This window comes from Chenopodium quinoa, unplaced genomic scaffold, assembly GCF_001683475.1.
Source record: "Chenopodium quinoa cultivar QQ74 unplaced genomic scaffold, ASM168347v1, whole genome shotgun sequence".
In the NCBI taxonomy this organism is placed as follows: domain Eukaryota; kingdom Viridiplantae; phylum Streptophyta; class Magnoliopsida; order Caryophyllales; family Amaranthaceae; genus Chenopodium; species Chenopodium quinoa.
This window is the reverse complement of record NW_018742244.1, coordinates 587788-608992: the sequence shown is the minus strand read 5'-3', so window position 1 is coordinate 608992 and position 21205 is coordinate 587788. Positions and strand designations below refer to the sequence as shown.

Here is a 21205-nt window from a genome sequence, read left to right as displayed (position 1 = left end):
GGTGTAAAATTACTCTATATACTACGTATAACACTGCTTGTTTTATCAAGTATCAAATTTAGAAACCCATACAGATGTGCATAACTCATACTGTACCATACATTTAGACATCAAATAAAATTAGGCTTAAGGCATATGAATATGGAATGGGCAAAACACGTATCTTGTGTTTGATAAGTTGCTAATTTCAATTCAAACTCATTCCTCAAATTACAAGATGTATGATATCAAGTTTAGAAACTAAAGGTGTAGTTAGAGCTAAGACCCTAATCTGTTCACCTTATTTTCACTTACTTCAAGAAAAATAAGTTTAGATAAGGGTTAATCAGAGTTACACAAGTTCAATTTATAACTAAAATAAGTTCAGATAGAACGCACCCAAAATTGTCAAGTTTTCAAGCTTGACACACAGTACCATCCTATTGAGTACTTTGATTTCCGATTCCAAACCTATACTGCTATATCGATTGGTGTCAAAACTTAAAACTTGACCCAACCTAAAAAAAACCAATTTAAATTTCGTTTCACATGAACACAATTATTTAACATGACTCAAGTCTGAAATTTAACTCGACCGAATTCGACTTCACCCAGACATCCAAATTAACACCTCTAATACGCCCATACCCCGTGGACCGTGCAGCCATGCTATTTTGAGAACAAGGACATCAAAATACAGACCCACAAGCAGCCCATCGAAAAGAACTCCTACCGCCTACGTGTTGCTGGAACACAAATCGAGTAAAAAAATAAAAATTCAATCTTTAAGCGAAAATAACCGCTTCCCCTGCAATTTCTTCATTCTTCACTCTCATCCACCCTAAAAATTCCAACCCAAGTATTTTTCTCTCTCTGTTTGTTTATTTTACTGCTTCTTTTTCCTTCAATTTTTAATTTTTATGCTCGGAGAATTTTGCTCGTAATATTTTCGTTGATGGGTATTACTGTATCTCTTTCATCAATGTTATTGTTATGAGAATTTGCCATTCTAGGTGCAGGAATTTGAAAGCAATTTAATTTCTTGTAAAGATTAAAGAACGTAATTTGTTGCTTTTGTTTGATTTAGTTCGTATGCATTATTTTTCCTCTTCTATTTCGTCTTTCATAATTTTCGTTGTAATTTGTTGATGTTTAATGTTTACTCTACTTAATTTTTAACTGATTAAAACTGTTTTGCACTGATTAATTATGATTAAGGCTGAATTTTAATTTTTATTATGATAATAATACTGATTAACCCTTAATTTTTACTAATTACGGAGTTTCACTTGTTCAATTCATCTTGTTTTTTCTTATCTTGGGGTATATTTATGTCCTTTTTCTTAATTTGGATTGTTTCATTGATTCCTTAATTCTGCTATCATCATTATTCAATTTAAATATATTTGTGGGTGGGGGTTTCTTGTAAATGTGGGTTTTTGTTTGTGTGTTGTTTTTGCAAGTGGCAGTAAGGCAAAATTATGTCCTTAGGTGGTCCATACATGGGGTGTAGCTATACATTAATGCCACAGCTAGTGTTAGTAATGTACTAAAACTACTAATGTAGATGCTAACGAGTTTCGAATTTGGACTTGAATTCGATATCATGCCCGTGTTGTTTAACACTATAATTACATTGTAGTTAGCTATATGCTTCAAGTGGGCATTGCTTGATATGAGTAGTGATCTTCCTTCTTCAGTGATTTGTGAAAAGATGTATCAAGAGTTTTTCGAAACACATAATGGTGTAGGTGCACAAATTTCTGTACATTATATTGATTTTGATTTTTATTTAATGAATTGTGTAGAATTATATGGGTTGAGAAGATTGATTATAAACAGCTTCAAGGATGACAGCTGCACAACTTTGTGGTGGTAAAATCTCAACAGCATTTTCTAGCACTAGGAGAAGATGGAGCAAGGCAGCCGGGTCAAGTTCTATGGGCCGATCATGTGGATTTCGTACTTCAGTTTCATTGGCTAATCGAAAGAGTCCTGAAGATGTGTCCGGACTCTGCTATATGTCTGCTGACAGAAGAAAGCTGTCTCAGGAAACTATTATTCGTCGTAGAAAGCCTTTTCAGAATGTGACATATAGTCTGTTGGGTTCAGATTGCAGTGTTGAGCCTTTTGATGTGGAGGAGGAGCCTCATGATTTAGTGGAGAGTGCTGCAGAAGCGATTACTTTGGAAAATTATGATGGTGTTAATGGTTTAAGGTTTGAAATATTATTAAGCTTCGAATTTTTGATTGATTTACGTCAGTGTGTGTGTATATATTTAACGGCATGACTTTTTATTCTATGTAGACCTATGTAAAAAAAAAACCAATTTCCTTTTATATACCTCTGTTTCTTTTTATCTATGCTATCTCACTGTTCTATTATAGATATTTTGTTTATCAAAACCTTGTAAGGCTTGTCATGTTGATATATGTTTGGTTCTTTTTATGGCTCTCAAAACCCTTGCTTTAGCAATTTTTTCTGTTCAGCAATGTAAGGTCTATATGGCTGTCAAAAGTCAACCCTTGCTTTAATCTTCATGATTCCATTACATGTTTTAATTACCATTATTAGCTGCTGAAACATTTCATGCTTTCGAATAATTCTTCTGTTTTAAGTTTTTTGGTGTATAAACCCCCTGGGATAATTCCTTTCGTCTCAAGAGTATTATAAGTGCAATTAGTTCTTTTTTCTATGTATTTGTTGTTAATACCACATTACCACTATTTGAGCCCTGCATCTAATAAATTTTATGTGTTATAAAACCACTTCTTTACGATTATGATTATTTAGAAACTGTTGTTGAATTCAATCTTCCTGATTCCAGTGCATTTTTCTAGGAAAAAGTACAATAAAATCATACAAAGTATGTAGTATATTTCTTTTTATATGTTGGTTTGACTGCTGGGTTATTTAATGACTTTGCAGTGAGCCTTTAATTCAGCCCTCTAAACAATTGCCTCCACCGAATGTGAAACGAGAGCTTATAATGCTTTCTTTGCCGGCATTAGCTAGCCAGGCCATTGATCCTTTGGCGCAGCTGATGGAGACAGCTTATATTGGCAGTTTAGGTTAATATCCAATTTCTCATGTTGAATTATCTATGTTCTTTTTGTGAGTTTAATAATTTTCAACTTTATATTACGGAGTAAAACTTAATATTCGTGGTGAATTGTGATCTAAATTAGTAGAGCATTATGTGTGCAGGTCCTGTAGAACTTGCATCTGCTGGTGTTTCTATGTCGATCTTTAACATCATTTCAAAGCTATTCAACATACCACTTCTTAGTGTTGCAACTTCATTTGTAGCCGAAGATATAGCAAAGTCTTCTTTAGGTATAGTATTCTGAATAGTCATTCTGATCATTATTGTAGCTATTGAATTGTTTTGTAATGCTTGATTATGATGTATTATGTTTGCACCTACTAGATGGTCATGAAGAATTTGAAAGAAAGCAGTTATCATCAGTTTCTACAGCATTATTCCTTGCTTTAAGCATTGGCATCATTGAGGCTCTAGCTTTACTTTTTGGAAGTGGATCATTCCTCAGTTTAATGGGTGTCTCACCAGTAAGTTTTAGATACTTGTGGTTTGGTTTAAACTTACAAATATAACGTATGAGCCCTTTGTTATCTTTGCTGGCCATTATCTGGTATATCCTTGGCACTAAACTGCAGAAGTATTGCTTACTGGCATAATTTATTGTTCTGTTGCAATCTCCCTGCAGGTTTCCCCCATGCGACTACAAGCAGAAAGATTTTTGTCACTTAGAGCTCTTGGTGCCCCCGCAGTTGTACTTTCTTTGGCTCTTCAGGGTGTCCTAAGGGGCTTTAAGGACACAAAAACCCCTGTATACTGCTTAGGCATGTTTTCAAACTTCAGTATTGCTTATGTATTCTTATTGTTTTATCCCCTGGTTGCTTTTTTTGTTTTTAATTGGTGTCATTCTTATCTCCTAATTTTATTCTTTTTACTCTTTTAAATTTATTTTTTTTCCTACTTTCCTCTTTTGACTTCTTATGTGTGTGTTGAATTTTTGGTGATCCTTATGCAGGTGTCGCTAATCTTGCAGCTGTTTTTCTGTTCCCACTTTTTATAAATTATTTTCAGATGGGTGTCACTGGAGCAGCCACTGCCACTGTTGTGTCTCAGTATGTATATTATTCCTGAAGTCTGTTAGTCCCTTTTTTTAAAAAAACAAATATAAAAATAAAAATTGGTGATCATGCTGTTTTTTTGTGCTCCAGATACATTGGTAGCTTCTTGATGATTTGGTATCTTAGCAAGAGAGTAGTATTATTACCTCCAAAATTTGGAGACCTGAAGTTTGGGGTCTATTTAAAGTCTGGTGAGTGTCAGAAAAATTTCATATTTTATTACTATTTATGATTCGTTGTCTAGTTCTTAATTTGTAATAACCTTTTATTCAATAACCACCATTACAAACTTCTCAAATTAGTCTGCTTAGTTGGCCATGCTACTTTTAAAGTTTTAAGTGTTGCATGCTTGGAGTATTGTCTGCTCCCTTACATTATCTTTTTTTACAGGTGGATTTCTTATTGGAAGAACTCTAGCTGTTCTGATAACTATGACGATTGGGACCTCAATGGCTGCTCGTCAAGGTCCTCTTGCAATGGCTGCTCATCAAATCTGTATGCAAGTGTGGCTGGCTGTCTCTCTTTTAACTGATGCATTAGCGGCATCTGGTCAGGTATGGGCTTTAATAGCTTCATCCATCTGGGAGGTTCCATGTCCAGGCTATATGCTCATTAATCATCTACTTTGACTTAGAGAAAAGAAAAAGATGTTCTACCTCCATCCTAAAGTGTTTATATATGATGACTCACAAATATTGAAAATGTGACTACCGTGTGGGGTATTTAGCCAAATATGGAAATCTGCATCGATGAATATGCAGTAAATAGTAATATGTAATAAGGATGGGACATTAGAAAGGAATGTCGCCTTTTGGATGGTTGGAGTGATTCAAATGGATTTAAAACAATTAATATATGATCTTTAAACAGTTTGTTAACTATTAGCATTTATGCTGTAAGATCGAGTTCACTCACATCACTTTTCATTTCAGGCCTTGGTTGCTACTTCCTTGTCAAGCGGTGACTACGATACGGTGAAAGAGCTAACTAATTTTATTTTGAAGGTAGAATTTCATCTTTTACTTTTTTTATATTGCATGTTTGACATCTAATTCTCATGTCTGTATATTTGTCATGTGGATGTTACCATTAATGGTGCTTCCGCGCTTGTTCTAACTCCTTCCAGATTGGGATAGTTACTGGTGGTGCTTTAGCTGTAATTTTGGGATCTTCTTTTGGTTCTTTAGCGAATTTGTTCACAAAGGATCCTGCAGTACTACAGATTGTAAAATCTGGCACTTGGGTAAGCACCAATTTTCATATTACCCGAGTTTATTTGCCTAAATAATAGGTAGCAGCAATGTAGCCTCTCATAATCGGCCAATTTTCAACAGTTTGTCAGTGCAAGCCAGCCACTCAACTCTTTAGCTTTTATCTTTGATGGTCTGCATTATGGAGCGTCAGACTTCTCATATGCTGCTTATTCCATGGTAAGGTGATAGGACTTTTTGGTTTAGAAGCATTTGTCTCTTAGTCTACTTACATTTCTGAATTTTAGATGTTGGTAGGGGCAATTTCGTCGTCTGTCCTTCTCTATGCTCCCTCAGTGATGAAACTTCCTGGTGTCTGGCTTGGATTGACCCTCTTCATGGGCTTGCGCATGGCTGCCGGATACTTAAGGTACGTTTATTATGAATTGCTTTCTCATGATCTGAAGTGATCTCTGATGACCTTAAGTTTGAGAGCTTTGGTTACCATAATCTGCAAAAATGATTGATTAACAATATCAGTTTGTTAAGCTTGTATATAGACACAAATACAATATTTTATCAATTCTTGCTTCAGTTTTAGCAAGCTCATCTTTCATGGCAGATGCCTGGTCTCAATCTCTATGTTTGTATATGTTGATGTTATTTCTATGTTTTGATAATATTGTTTTTGCTACAAATCCCCAGAATACTCTCAAGGAATGGTCCATGGTGGTTCTTGCACAGAAACTCGCAGCAAATTCCGGTACGTGGTTGATCACTGTCATATTATCTTTTGATCTTATAGTCTTAATTTTGCTCACACGGGCCCAAGTTGGTAGCCGTGTTTTCTGCTTTTTTGATAAACAATATTAGGTGTGTTGTGTATTGCTGTAATTTTGACAGCAACTCTTATTACTTCCCATTAATCCGTATTTAGATACCAATTTACCTAATTGTTGCCTGCATTATTTCAGGGCATTAATTAACTTGACTGAAACAGTTGGCAAAAATGACCCGAGTGATACAAACATTCGACTCTTCAAAATTTTCCTTAGGTAATTACTGTACAGTCCTTTCCGTAAATTGGTTTTAGTACGTGGATAGATAAAAGGCATTACAAATTAGTAAACTTACAGGCAATTATAGCAGTGCAAAGTTTTGATAATGTGCTACACTGTAATAACAAACTTGAATTTTTGTTACATTCAGAAAGGATTAGTTAGTTTCATGTTCTCAGTAGATTGTTGCTCCAGACATCTACAAATGTCTAATCTATGCGTTTTTTTTCCCTGCGCCTGTTATCCTTTGTTTTCGGTAAGCTTGACAGCGAGCATAATGGCATTTGTAAGTCATTCAGTTATGCGTCAAGCTCTTTTCTTGCATAATGCCTATTTTTAAGATTCAGTACTACATTGTGCTTAAAAATTTGGGTCAATTATGGGCCATTGTTGTTGTTGTTGTTGTTTTTTTTTTTTTTTCAAAAGCTAAGTGTTCCTTTTTAGCTCAAGTTATGGAATGATGATACTTGTATAAATTATCTTTGGAATAGCATTATATGTTGTGATTTTGATTAGCCTATGTTTTCCCACTTAATATTGATAAAAAAAGTTCCACTAAACTAACAGACAAAGGAGGAAGACATTTGCATATCTTGATATCTATTCTAATACATGTATACATATCCTAGTCCACTAATTGTCATTTACTTTGTATTTTAAATTTTGTCAGTTGGTAATATAATTGATCTTATTTGAGCATTTTTTTTTAAAAAAAAACTTGGTTCAGCTTGACTGTACACCATTGTTTTTCTTCTACAGTTTGAATTTTGTTTTTATGTTTTTGTGGGATTAAGAATTAATCAAGTCGGAGTAACTAATTGTTTAATTAAGTGCTCCGCGTATTGTACTACATTGGGTCGTTATCTTACACAAGTACTTGTGGTTGGTTAGGGTTATTTTTGAAAGTGCGGAGTATTTGGTTGAATTTGATGTCCATGTGATTTTAGGATGATCTTTCATATTTTGATAAGATTGATAATAATACCGCGTAAAATTGATCTTTCATATAGATTAATCCATACTTGCAATAGGGTTCTTAGAACGGCAATTATAATTGAGATTAAGAATACGACAATTAAACACACAATAGTTAAAATGCAAAACAGGGACTAAATGCATCATGCAACTTGAGCTGCAACACTCCTAAAAGCCACCTAGCCTACCAATTCACATGTTTTACACATAATTGGTAATTGCATATTTAGAAGTCCAACACACTTGTAAAAATGAATGTTAATTACAATTAATACAGCCGTCCATTCAGCTAAACGGGTCGGGTTTAGGTCGGGTATAAGTGGGTCGGTTCAACTCGGGTAAGGTCAATTCGATTAATTTCATAAACTATGCGGGTCGGGTTAGGGGTGGGTCATACTTGGGTCGGGTCACGTCCGGTCATACCTCTTATCGAGGTTTGGGTCGGGTTAATAACAGGTCGGGTTACATTTGGGTCGGGTGAACAATAGGTCGGGTTTAATTCAAGTTTTCACGGGTTAAGGTAATTCTCGGGTTCGAGTCGGGTTCGGTTCAAGTCAATAATCTACAGGTTAGAATCAGGTCGGGTCATTCTCAGGTTTGAGTCGGGTTTGGTTCAAGGCAATAATTTTCGGATTATAATTAGGTCGGGTCACTTTCAAGTCGGGTCATTTTCGAGTTCAAGTCAAGTTCGATTCAAGTCAATAATTTGCGGGTTATAATCAGGTTGGGTTATTTCCAAGTCGGGTCATTCTCGGATTCAAGTTGGGTTATGTTCAAGCCAATAATTTGTAGGTTATAATCAGGTCGGGTATTTTCCAAGACAGGTCATGTTCGGGTTCAACTAATTATAAATAAATAATTATCATTTTTATCAAGCTAATTATTTCCTTTAACTATAATATATATGACAATGTAATACGGAAGTATAGTCTATATTTAGGAAAATAATTAACTTCTTTGACCATACAACAAATATATACTATATTTAACTCTTAAATGTGAGGATGATACTCCTATCTTTTGCTGGCATGGACCGACTTCGTCTCCCTAGACACAATGCTTTGATCATCAATAATAAGGTGGTCTAAATTGCATTTAAGGTGATTTGAAACCAAGTCAGGAACAATTTGGGTTGAATTTAGGTCGGGTCAATAAAAAATCGTGTTAATTTCGAGTCGGTTAGTAACAGATTATGTTGAATTTTTGGGTCGGGTAAGTAATAGGTCTGGTAAAATTCGGGTCGGGTCAATAACAAGTCGGGTTGAATTTGGGTCAGGTCAATAACAAGTCGGATTGATTTCGGGTCGGGTTTCTAACAGGTTAGGTTAAATTCGGGCCAGGTTAGGAACGGGTCGGGTTGAAATCAGGTCAAATTATTAACAAGTCGGGTTAAATTCGGGTTTTGACGGGTTAACAAGGGTTTGGATCAATTTCAATTCAAGTCGGGTTCGGTGCAAGTTAATTAAATTGGTCGTTGTAAAACGATAAATCGGTGCAAGTTGTAAACCGGTAAATTGGCCGTTTAAAAGCAAATTGGATGGTTCCACACACCCAATTGGACTCTCGGAGTGTATTACGGACCATGGTAAACATTTCAACAATTTTTGTTTCCGGACGAAAAAAAAGTCAAAAAATTCAAAAATTAAAGGCTAATATCCACGTTTTTGAGAAATTTTGGAGGTTTCGCGGCACGTTTCAGAAAAGTCTTGAAATTCTTTGGGATACATCTCGGAGTCATATAATTCCGTTTGGAACCATATATGATCATTATTTGTTGTCATAAATCTTCGTCATAGGCTTGAATTAATGAAATCGATGCAAATTATAAACTGGTAAATTGGTCGTTTAAAAAGCAAATTGGATGGTTTCACCCTTCCAATTGGACTCCCAGAGGATATTAGGGACCATGTTAAACATTTCAGCAATTTTTATTTCCGTGCGAAAAAAAGTCAAAAAATCCCAAAATTGAAGGCTAATATCCACGCTTTTTGAGAAATTTTGGAGGTTTCGGGACCCGCTGTCGAAAAAGCTTGAGATTTTAGGAGATACATCTCAGGGGTCATATAATGCCGTTTGAAACCATATCTGATCATTATATGTTGTCATAAATGTTATTGGTAGGCTTGAATTATTGAAATCGGTGCAAGTTGTAAATCGACTAATTGGTCGTTTAAAGACAAATTGAATTGTTACATCCAACCAATTGGACTCCCAGTGGGTATTACGGACCATGGTAAACATTTCAACAATTTTTATTTCCAGGCGAAAAAAAAGTCACAAAATTCAAAAATTAAAGGCTAATTATCCACGCTTTTTGAGAAATTTTGAAGGTTTCGCGGCCCGTTGCAAAAAAGTCTTGACATTGTTTGGGATACATCTCGGAGTCATATAATTCCGTTTGGAACCATATATGATCATTATTTGTTGTCATAGGCTTGAATTAATGAAATCGATGCAAGTTATAAACTGGTAAATTGGTCGTTTAAAAGCGAATTGGATAGTTTCACCCTTCCAATTGGACCCCCAGAGGGTATTAGGGACCATGTTAAACATTTCGGCAATTTTTATTCCGTGCGAACAAAAGTCAAAAAATCCCAAAATTGAAGGCTAATATCCACGCTTTTTGAGAAATTTTGGAGGTTTCGGGACCCGATGTCGAAAAAGCTTGAGATTTTAGGAGATACATCTCGGGGGTTATATAATGCCGTTTGGAACCATATCTGATCATTATATGTTGTCATAAATGTTATTGGTAGGCTTGAATTATTGAAATCGGTGCAAGTTGTAAATCGACAAATTGGTCGTTTAAAGGCAAATTGAATGGTTCCATCCAACCAATTGGACTCCCAGAGGGTATTACGGACCATGGTAAACATTTCAACACTTTTTATTTCCGGGCGAAAATAAAGTAAAAAAATTCAAAAATTAAAGGCTAATATCCATGCTTTTTGAGAAATTTTAGAGGTTTCGCGGCCCGTTGCCGAAAAGTCTTGTAATTCTTTAGGATACATCTCGGAGTCATATAATTCCGTTTGGAACCATATATGATCATTTATTGTTGTCATAAATGTTCGTCATAGGCATGAATTAATGAAATCAATGCAAGTTATAAACTGGTAAATTGGTCGTTTAAAAGCGAATTGGATAGTTTCACCCTTCCAATTGGACCCCCAGAGGGTATTAGGGACCATGTTAAACATTTCGGCAATTTTTATTCCGTGCGAACAAAAGTCAAAAAATCCCAAAATTGAAGGCTAATATCCACGCTTTTTGAGAAATTTTGGAGGTTTCGGGACCCGGTGTCGAAAAAGTATGAGATTTTAGGAGATACATCTCGGGGGTCATATAATGCCGTTTGGAAACATATCTGATCATTATATATTGTCATAAATGTTATTGGCAGGCTTGAATTATTGAAATCGGTGCAAGTTGTAAATCGACAAATTGGTCGTTTAAAGACAAATTGAATTATTACATCCAACCAATTGGACTCCCAGTGGGTATTACGGACCATGGTAAACATTTCAACAATTTTTATTTCCGGGCGAAATAAAGTCACAAAATTCAAAAATTAAAGGCTAATATCCACGCTTTTTGAGAAATTTTGAAGGTTTCGCGGCCCGTTGCCGAAAAGTCTTGAAATTATTTGGGATACATCTCGGAGTCATATAATTCCGTTTGGAACCATATATGATCATTAGTTGTTGTCATAGATGTTCGTTATAGGCTTGAATTAATGAAACCGATGCAAGTTATAAACTGGTAAATTGGTCGTTTAAAAGCGAATTGGATGGTTTCACCCTTCCAATTGGACTCTCAGAGGGTATTAGGGACCATGTTAAACATTTCGGCAATTTTTATTCCGTGCGAAAAAAAGTCAAAAAATCCCAAAATTGAAGGCTAATATCCACGCTTTTTGAGAAATTTTGGAGGTTTCGGGACCCGGTGTCGAAAAAGCTTGAGATTTTAGGAGATATATCTCGGGGGTCATATAATGCCGTTTGGAAACATATCTGATCATTATATATTGCCATAAATGTTATTGGCAGGCTTGAATTATTGAAATCGGTGCAAGTTGTAAATCGACTAATTGGTCGTTTAAAGACAAATTGAATTGTTACATCCAACCAATTGGACTCCCAGTGGGTATTACGGACCATGGTAAACATTTCAACAATTTTTATTTCCAGGCGAAAAAAAAGTCACAAAATTCAAAAATTAAAGGCTAATTATCCACGCTTTTTGAGAAATTTTGAAGGTTTCGCGGCCCGTTGTCGAAAAGTCTTGAAATTATTTGGGATACATCTCGGAGTCATATAATTCCGTTTGGAACCATATATGATCATTATTTGTTGTCATAGATGTTCGTCATAGGCTTGAATTAATGAAATCGATGCAAGTTATAAACTGGTAAATTGGTCGTTTAAAAGCGAATTGGATGGTTTCACCCTTCCAATTGGACTCCCAGAGGGTATTAGGGACCATGTATAACATTTCGGCAATTTTTATTTCCATGCGAAAAAAGTCAAAAAATCTTAAAATTGAAGGCTAATATCTACGCTTTTTGAGAAATTTTTGAGGTTTCGGAACCCGGTGTCGAAAAAGCTTTAGATTTTAGGAGATACATCTCGGGGGTCATATAATGCTGTTTGGAACCATATCTGATCAATATATGTTGTCATAAATGTTATTGGTAGAGTTGAATTATTGAAATCGGTGCAAGTTGTAAATCGACAAATTGGTCGTTTAAAGACAAATTGAATGGTTCCATCCAACCAATTGGACTCCCAAAGGGTATTATGGACCATGGTAAACACTTCAACAATTTTTATTTCCGGGCAAAAAAAAAAGTCGAAAAATTCAAAAATTAAAGGCTAATGTCCACGCTTTTTGAGAAATTGTGGAGGTTTCGCGGCCTGTTGCTGAAAAGTCTTGAAATTCTTTGGGGTACATCTTGGAGTCATATAATTCCGTTTGGAATCATATATGATCATTATTTGTTGTCATAAATGTTCATGGTAGGCTTGATTTGATGAAATCGGTGCAAGTTATGAATTAGGAAATAGGCCGTTTTAAGGCAAATTGGATGGTTTCACCCACCCAATTGGACTCTCGAAGGGAATTAAAAACCATAGTAAACATATCGGAAATTATTATTCCGGGCGAAAATAGTCTAAAAATTCCAAAAATAAAGGCTAATATCCACGCTTTTTGATAAATTTTGGAGGTTTCGGGGCCCGGTATTGAAAAGTCTTGAGATTCTAGGGAATACATCTCAGGGTCATATAACGTCGTTTGGAACCATATATGATCATTATTTGTTGTCATAAATGTTCGTGGTAGGCTTGAGTAAATAAAATCGGTGCAAGTTTCCGGTGAATCGACTATTTAAAGGCAAATCGGATGGTTCCACCCACTTAATTGGACTACCAGACCTTGTAAACATTCTGCAATTTTTGGTTTTGAGCAAAAAAAAAAGTCAAAAATTTCCAAAATTGAAGGCTAATATTCACGTTTTTTGAGAAATTTTGGAAGTTTCGGGGCCTGGTGTCACAAAGTCCTAAGATTTTAAGGAATGATTTTTTGAAATCGGTGCAAGTTGTAAACTGGAAAATTAAATTAGCCGTTTAAAGGCAAATTGGATTGTTCCACCCACCCAATTGGACTAACGAAGGGTATTAAGGACCATGTAAATATTTCTGCAATCCATGCTTTTTAAGAAATTTTGGAGGTTTCAAGGCCGATTTTGAAAACCTTTGAAATTTTAAGGAATACATCTTGGGGACATATAATGTCGTTTGGACCATTTATAATTATTATATGTTGACATAAATGTTCGTGGTAGGCTTGATTTAATGAAATCATTGAAAGGTTTGAACCGGTAAATTGGTCGTTTAAAGGAAAATTTGATGGATACACCCACCCAATCGGCCTTCCAGAGGGTATTAGGGACCATGGTAAAAAATTCGGCAATTTTTATTTCCGGGCAAAAAAAGTCAAAAAATTCCAAAAATGAAGGCTATTATCCACGCATTTTTGAGAAATTTCGAATGTTTCAGGGCCCAGTGTCGAAAAGCATTGAGATTTTAGGGTATATATCTCAGGGTCAAATTATGCCGTTTGGAGCCATATATGATCATTATATGTTGTCATAAATGTTCGTGGTAGTCTCGAGTTAATGAAATCGACGCAAGTTGTAAACTTGTAAATTGGTCGTTTAAAGGCAAATTGGATAGTTCCACCTAGCCAATTGGACTCCCGGTGGGTATTAGGGACCATGATAAACATTTCGGCAATTTTTAAATCCGGGCGAAAATAAGTTAAAAAATTCCAAAATTGAAGGCTAATATCCACGCTTTTTGAGAAATTTCGAATGTTTCAGAGCCCGGTATCGAAAAATATTGAGATTTTAAGGGATACATCCCGGGGTCATATAATGTCGTTTAGAACCATATATGATCCTTATATGTTGTCATAAATGTTCGTGGTAGATTTGAGTTAATGAAATCAGTGCAAGTTGTAAACCGGTAAATTGGTCGTTTAAAGACAAATTGGATTGTTCCACCTAGCCAATTGGACTCCCGAAGGTTATTTGGGACCATGGTAAACTTTTCGACAATTTTTATTTTCGGGTGAAAAAAAGTCGAAATATTCCAAAATTGAAGGCTAATATACACGCTTTTTGAGAAACTTTGTAGGTTTCGGGTAGAGCTAACAATTCGGGTAAACGAATCGGGTTTGGGTCGGTAAGAGTGGGTCGGGTCAACTCGGGTCGGGTCAATTCGGATTTATTCCATAACCTATGTGGGTGGGTTTGGGTTTTGTCATGCTTGAGTTGGGTCATACTTCTTATCGGGTTTGGGTCGGGTTTAGGTCGGGTTAATTACAGGTCGGGTTACATTTGGATCGGGTGAACAATAGGTTGGGTTCAATTCGGGTTTTCACGGGTTAAAACGGGTTAGGGTAATTCTCGGGTTCGAGTCGGGTTCGGTTCAAGTCAATAATTTGCGGGTTAGAATCAGGTCGGGTCATTATCGAGTTTGAGTTGGGTTCGGTTCAAGTCAATAATTTGCAAGTTATAATCAGGTCAGGTCATTTTCAAGTCGGGTCATCTCGTGTTCAAGTCGGGTTCGGTTTCAAGTCAATAATTTACGGGTTATAATCAGGTTAGGTCATTTCCAAGTCGGGTCATTCTCGGATTCAAGTCGGGTTATGTTCAAGTCTATTATTTGCAGGTTACAATCAAGTCGGGTCATTTTCAATTTAGGTCATATTTGGGTTCAATTAATTATAAATAGATAATTATCATTTTTATCAAGCTAATTATTTCCTTTGACTATAATATATATGACAATATACTAGGGAACTATAGTCTATAATTTAGGAAGATAAGTATTTCCTTTGACCATACAACAGATATATATTATATTTAACTCTTAAATTTGAGGATGATGCCCCTTTCTTTTGCTGGCCTGGACTGACTTGAATTGGTCTCCCTAGACAAAATGTTTTGATCAACAATAATAAGGTGGTCTAAATTGCATTTAAGGTGATTTGAAATCAGGTCAGGAACAATTTGGGTTGAATTTAGGTTGGGTCAATAACAAGTCGTGTTAATTTTGATTCGAGTTAGTAACAGATCGGGTTGAATTTTTGGGTTGGGTAAGTAATAAGTATGGTAAAATTCGGGTCGGGTCTATAACAAGTCGGGTTGTATTTGTGTCAGGTCAATAACAATTCGGGTTGATTTCAAGTCGGGTTTGTAACTGGTTGGGTTAAATTCGGGTCGGGTTAGGAACGGGTCAGGTTGAATTCAGGTCAGGTTAGCAACAAGTCGTATTAAATTCGAGTTTTGACGTGTTAAAATGGGTTTGGGTTAATTTCGGTTCAAGTAGGATTTGGTTCAGGTCAATAATTTACGGTTTAAATTAGGGTCGGGTCATCTCCAGGTCATATCATATTTGGGTTCGAGTCTCACATACTTGGGTTAACTCGGTTCTAGGGTTGATTTCAGGTCGGATCAGGTCAGGTTTTGGTCACCATTTTTTCAGGTTCAGATGATGGGTCGGTTAATAATCGGGTTTGAGTCGGTATTTCGGGTCGGGTCTACTTTGTTACAACTTTAACAATGAGTACACACTTTTCTTTATATAAAATATTATAAATAAAGGATTGACTAACAATATATCATTATTTTTGAATAGAATAGAGGATTGATTAACATTAATTAGATAGATAAAACTACAATTAAATTGGTGCGAGAACTATTTCTATTTTCCTGCAATTATTTGTCAAATTCACGTGACAGTGGGACACCAATATCTAAAATCAGTAGAAGTTTGAATAATTTTGATGATTATTCCTAATTGAGTGATATAGGATGCCATTTTTGATATGATATTTCATGTGCTTATCCCTTCAAACCTTAAAATAGTAATAATAGCTTCTATGACTAGTTTGTGATGATAAGATTATAAGACATGAAAACTTACATATCACTAGTTATCTCTTTAAAATCATTATGTAAATTTGATTTATATGGAGTAACATACACATTAGTCTCTCTTTATTAATATCACTTATTGTTCATTGTTCCTTTTATTTTAGTATTTGACATCATTACGTAATAAAATTCTATAGATATATAATCACCCATGTGTGTTGTTGTGTGATGGAGTATAAAACATATTCTTAGGCATCAACCATCAGCTTAAGCTTTTGGTTAAGTTGGTCCTTTAACATGGAGCCAGCGTGACATAAAGGTCACGGGTTTGAATAAAACATATTCCTGGGTATCAGCTTAAGCTTTTGGTTGAGTTGGTCCCCTAACCGTGCGCATATAAAGCTAATTTAGTATAGACGTCGCAATCCTCATTTCATTTTTAACATCCTCTCGATACTTCTTACAATACGTGTCATTTAAAGAAAATAAACTTCATCTTAAGAGTATGGAAAAAATTAATAAAAATATCGAAACACAACGAGATGAGTGGTACTAAAAGTTGAACGCCATTTCCCACATTCAGCAGACCCTTCACTGTCCCATTTCAACAACTAACACTTACACAAGAACATGACCAATAAATAAGTGGCAAATGTACTAGTATGCACAACTTAGTGGCTAGGGTTCTTTATTTGTAACCAACTAAACCAAGATTTAAGTTGTTTAATTTGCGCATAATTACATAATATTGCTTTCTTTTATAAGTTGATATTAAAGTTAGGACTTAATTAATGTAATTACATGTAATCTCTCTCTTTTAGTGGCTAGGGTAGTTCTAATTGAATTGGTAGGTGGTAGCCTTAGGGATCAACATGGACATCCACGCACTGTGAAATGAGGACAATATTATGCACCTTACCTTAAATAGATATTAATTAATTAATCTGTATTATATTAATGTAATATCTACTTATATTTATTGGGCTATTTAATTATTTATTAATGTTCCATTCTTCCTTCCTACAAAAATACAGTACTCTTAATATGGAGTAGATTCTACTCTATTGGGTAAGTTGACTGCTAATTAATTAGGTGAGTTTTTATTTTTTATTTTTTTTTATGTTATCGTTTTCTCTGTATTTTAGGTTATTTTTTCTTGTTTCTTGTTTTGTGAAATGTAATGATGCGTGTAAAAATGTGAAGTTTTACTTGGTGTTAATTACTTTGTATTTGGTTGTATGGTTGTCTTGAAATGCTTTCGCTGGTTATTTAAGTCATTACCGATTATATAAAATGATATTGGTTAAATATCCATATAGCTGACCACCCGTAGACTGTAGTGTTAAATACATGCCTTGGCCGAACACATTAAAAGGGAGTCCACTTCACAGGTCAAAGAGAGCTCCACTCCAAAATCAATTGACTTTAATACCATGTTAAATACAAATTTGAGCCACATACATATCGAGAGAGATTCACTTTACAAGACTAAAGAGACTTCGATCCATTAAAATCATATGGTAGTAGGAGTAGCAGCTTCAAAACTGTATAAAGTGTTTAGTTCACTACTACATGTGTTGTTTGAGGATGTTACACTTCAACAGGTAGATACGTAGCATGGCCTACTGGCCGGTGTGTCTTGTTAAGTTAAATTAAAGTTCATGTATTGCTTTATGTTGTTGGTTAGTTTAGTGCTTAGTTAGCTAGGCCATTACTAGTCCGAGTGTACCCTAGGAAATGCAAGTAGCTTGGAAATAATGGAAGTCTCAATCTTTACTTTTTACGTAACCAAATGTTAGCAATCACAAGTATTTGATTGTCAGCCAATTGCACTTGTAATTAATGGAATAAATTTCAATTCTGTGCTATTGCTTGAGCTTAGCACTTTTTTCGTGCGCGCTATATAGACGTGCATTTGCCCCTCTTATCACGTACGTACCATCTTCTTGTGCTTCATTTAGAGAGCAAAAGAGTGAAAAAAAAAAATTAAGAGTAGTCGTTTCTTAATGAATTACTTTTCTTCCTTAGGCAACAAATTTAAGCAACTTTGTATAGAATATTATCATAAAAAAATATCCTTCATTTCCCTACTATCTACCATGAAAATTTTCATGTTTAACTACATCGTCTCTCATGCCAAACCATTTTGGCTTCATCTTTGTTATTTCCTCGTTGTTTCATTGATCGGTTTCATGGCTTTGAAGGTCTCAAAGCCGAGGACTGATGTTGATCAGCTTACTAGCCTTGATCTATTTTACACCGCGGTTTCAGCATCAACAGTTTCTAGTATGTCAGCAGTTGAGATGGAAGTATTCTCTAACTATCAGCTCATAGTCATGACAATTTTAATGCTCCTAGGAGGTGAAGTATTCACCTCTATGCTTAGTCTCCAATTAAAAAGGTTCAAATTTTCTTCCTACGAAAGCACAAAGATAGATAATTCAAAAGGAATAGATCAATCTATAGAATTAGGCATAATCAACCAATTTTCGAGTACTAGTAATAATAATAATAAGAGCTATTCAAGCTTTAATTATTACTACTCTATTAAGTTATTAGGGTATGTTGTCTTAGGATACATGAGTAGTTTACTTACAATTGGATCAACTTTAGTTACCATGTACATGATCCTAACTCCTAGTGCAAATGATGTTCTTAAGAATAAAGGACTTATCCTACATACTTTCTCCTTCTTTGTCATTGTTTCAACTTTTTCGAGTTGTGGTTTTGTTCCTACAAATGAGAATATGATGATCTTTAGGCAAAATCCCGGCCTCCTTTGGATTATCATCCCTTATCTTTTCCTAGGAAACTCGTTGTACCCCGTGTTCTTAAGGCTTGTAATATGGGTTTTAGAGAGGTTTACTAAGAGAAAAGAGTTTTATTACATGTTACACAATTATCAAGAGATGGGTTATGACCATCTAATGTCTAGTAAAAAGACATGGTTTCTTGGTGCCACTACTATAGGGTTTTGGGTGTTACAAATCGCGGTATTTTCTGGTATGGAATGGAACTCGGGAGTTATGGAGGGAATGAACTCGTACGAGAAGTTTGTAGGAACTATATTTCAAACGGCCAATTCAAGACATAGTGGAGAATTTATTGTTGATCTCTCCCTAATTTCTTCTGCTGTCTTGGTTTTATTCATCATCATGATGTGAGTCCTTTCTCTCTTCTTGTTACACTTTCTTTTAATGAATCATGTTAATTAATTAATTATGGTTGGAATTTGCTTATATTAGGAATGAACTAATCATCTTCGAACCAATTAAAGTTTGTTAACTCATTAACTTAATAAATATTAGCCTCATAATTTTCACGTTGATTCATTTGATCATGGTTTGCCTACAAAATTTAGGTTTAAATTAAGTAATTGAGTATTTGAGTACGTACTAAGTTGTTGTCTAGCTATTAATTTTACTATTAGTTTTACTTTCATGTATGTTAAAGAGTAAAATCAAAAAAATAATTAGAGATTTGTTCTTATAATAAACTCTTTAATTGCTTATTTATATAAAGTTTAATTTTATGTTTATATAACGCGTGCATGTCCAATGTTTTGCTTGAAATTTAAAGGTATCTTCCAGCATACACATCATTTCTTCCAATCAGCAATGAGCATCAAGAAGAAGTACCAGAAAATAATATAATTATGAAAAAACAGAATGAAAAGAAGAGGATAATAGAGAATATGCTATTATCCCAACTATCGTATTTGTCCATCTTTATAATGTTAGTATGCATAACTGAAAGGAAAAGTATGAAGGAAGACCCTCTCAACTTCAGTGTTCTTAACATTGTCTTCGAAATCATAAGGTAATTAATCAGATTATTATATTGTTTCATTTTCATTTTCTATAATTTTCATTACAATAATTTGTTTAAATCTTAAGATATAAAATGTTCCTAAGCAAAACATTTCAAGTACGGAATATAATATTCGAAGGAACACTCTACATCAATCTTACTTTAGTAGCCATGCATTATGATGAAGCTTTTTGATCCAAATATGGCCACATAAATCTAAATGGGGTCATGGAAGCTTGGAGACCAAATATATTATTCCGTACTTCTATTGTTTATTCTAAACTTTCTTTTAATTGCAATAAGGACAATATCTTTAAGGAAAATGATTTAAGCACATTAAATATTAATTTTGACAACCCCTATGTAAAAATATCACTGAAAATCGTGATATCATAATGACCAATAAGTGTGTCAAAATTAATTTTTGGTGTGGCTAAATCAATTACCCAACTTCAAATACAAGAAGTACGGTTTACAAAGTAAGAGTACATATATATAGTTTTTCCTAGTTTTTCAATTAGTGCATCACTTTGACGTATGTACTGCGTAATTCTTTTTTTTTTTTAATTTATTTAAAACCCTTTTAATTAATTTTGTTTATCTTACTTTAGACACATCTTTTGCCCTAGATAATTACTCCTTTTCCAAACATTATCTCTTGCTATATTTTATTCAATTTTTGTTGCACCAAAAGTTTTTTTTTAAAAAAAAAATCATTTTTTTTTCTTAAGCGTACCCATCTTTTAATATGTACACTTGACATTATCCTTCTTGCACCAATTCACTATTATTTAAATTACTGTATAAAATTACATATCTATAGTAATATGTTTCAATTAGTAAATCAAAGGATGTTTGTGATATGTAGTTTAAACTTTAAAATAGTAAATAGTTTCAGTTTAATAAAATCCAAGTGAAATGTATACAAGTATATATGTAACACATACTTCTATTTTATACTTCTAAAACATGCTAAATATTTATTTATTGCAGTGCCTATGGAAATGTGGGTTTCTCAATGGGCTACAGTTGTAAACGGCGGTTAACCACTGACCAAACTTGCGAGGACAAATTGTATGGATTTTCAGGGCGATGGAGTAATGCTGGAAAATGTGTTCTTATCATTGTCATGTTTTTTGGACGACTCAAGAAATTTAACATGCATGGTGGAAAAGCTTGGAAAATGCTTTGATTTTCATATACGACTCATAATAAATTATCTATATACAAATATATATAACTAGTATATGGAGTACCACGTATTGCTTAATTATCAAATTGGACTTCAATAGACTATAGTCGTCTATAGGCTTTATGACCATGGAAAATTACACTAAACAACTTAACAATAAAAAATGCATGTCTTGCATTAGTTGCATAGTATAAGAAAAATACTCCTGTTTCTAAATATGTGACTATAGCTGTCAATTCATCAGGTAAACGGGTCAGGTCAATTCAGCTTAATTCCATAACCTATGCGGGTCGATTTGGGTTGTCATGCTTGAGTCGGGTCACGTCGGGTCATATTTCTTATCGGGTTTGAGTCGGGTTTAGGTCGGGTTAATAACAGGTCGGGTTACATTCGGGTCAT

At 34.6% G+C, this 21205-nt stretch overlaps 2 protein-coding genes across 2 annotated transcripts; both read left to right on the top strand.

Annotated features, from left to right (window-relative positions):
• The first annotated feature begins 459 nt into the window (after nucleotides 1–459).
• On the top strand, nucleotides 460–6616 carry LOC110738491 (protein DETOXIFICATION 45, chloroplastic-like). The gene is made up of 15 exons (XM_021918905.1): nucleotides 460–838; nucleotides 1788–2197; nucleotides 2909–3051; nucleotides 3188–3316; nucleotides 3411–3550; nucleotides 3709–3844; nucleotides 4036–4132; nucleotides 4229–4329; nucleotides 4529–4692; nucleotides 5071–5142; nucleotides 5265–5381; nucleotides 5473–5568; nucleotides 5637–5758; nucleotides 6034–6091; nucleotides 6303–6616. The coding sequence occupies exons 2-15, from the start codon at nucleotides 1830–1832 to the stop codon at nucleotides 6312–6314; spliced, it is 1755 nt and encodes a 584-aa protein (XP_021774597.1). The 5' UTR covers nucleotides 460–838; nucleotides 1788–1829; the 3' UTR covers nucleotides 6315–6616.
• A 10951-nt stretch (nucleotides 6617–17567) lies between these two features.
• On the top strand, nucleotides 17568–20847 carry LOC110738481 (sodium transporter HKT1-like). Its single transcript, XM_021918897.1, has 3 exons — nucleotides 17568–18964; nucleotides 19384–19623; nucleotides 20608–20847. Exons 1-3 carry the CDS (start codon nucleotides 17811–17813, stop codon nucleotides 20804–20806), a joined length of 1593 nt encoding a protein of 530 aa, XP_021774589.1. The 5' UTR covers nucleotides 17568–17810; the 3' UTR covers nucleotides 20807–20847.
• The last annotated feature ends 358 nt before the right edge of the window (nucleotides 20848–21205 follow it).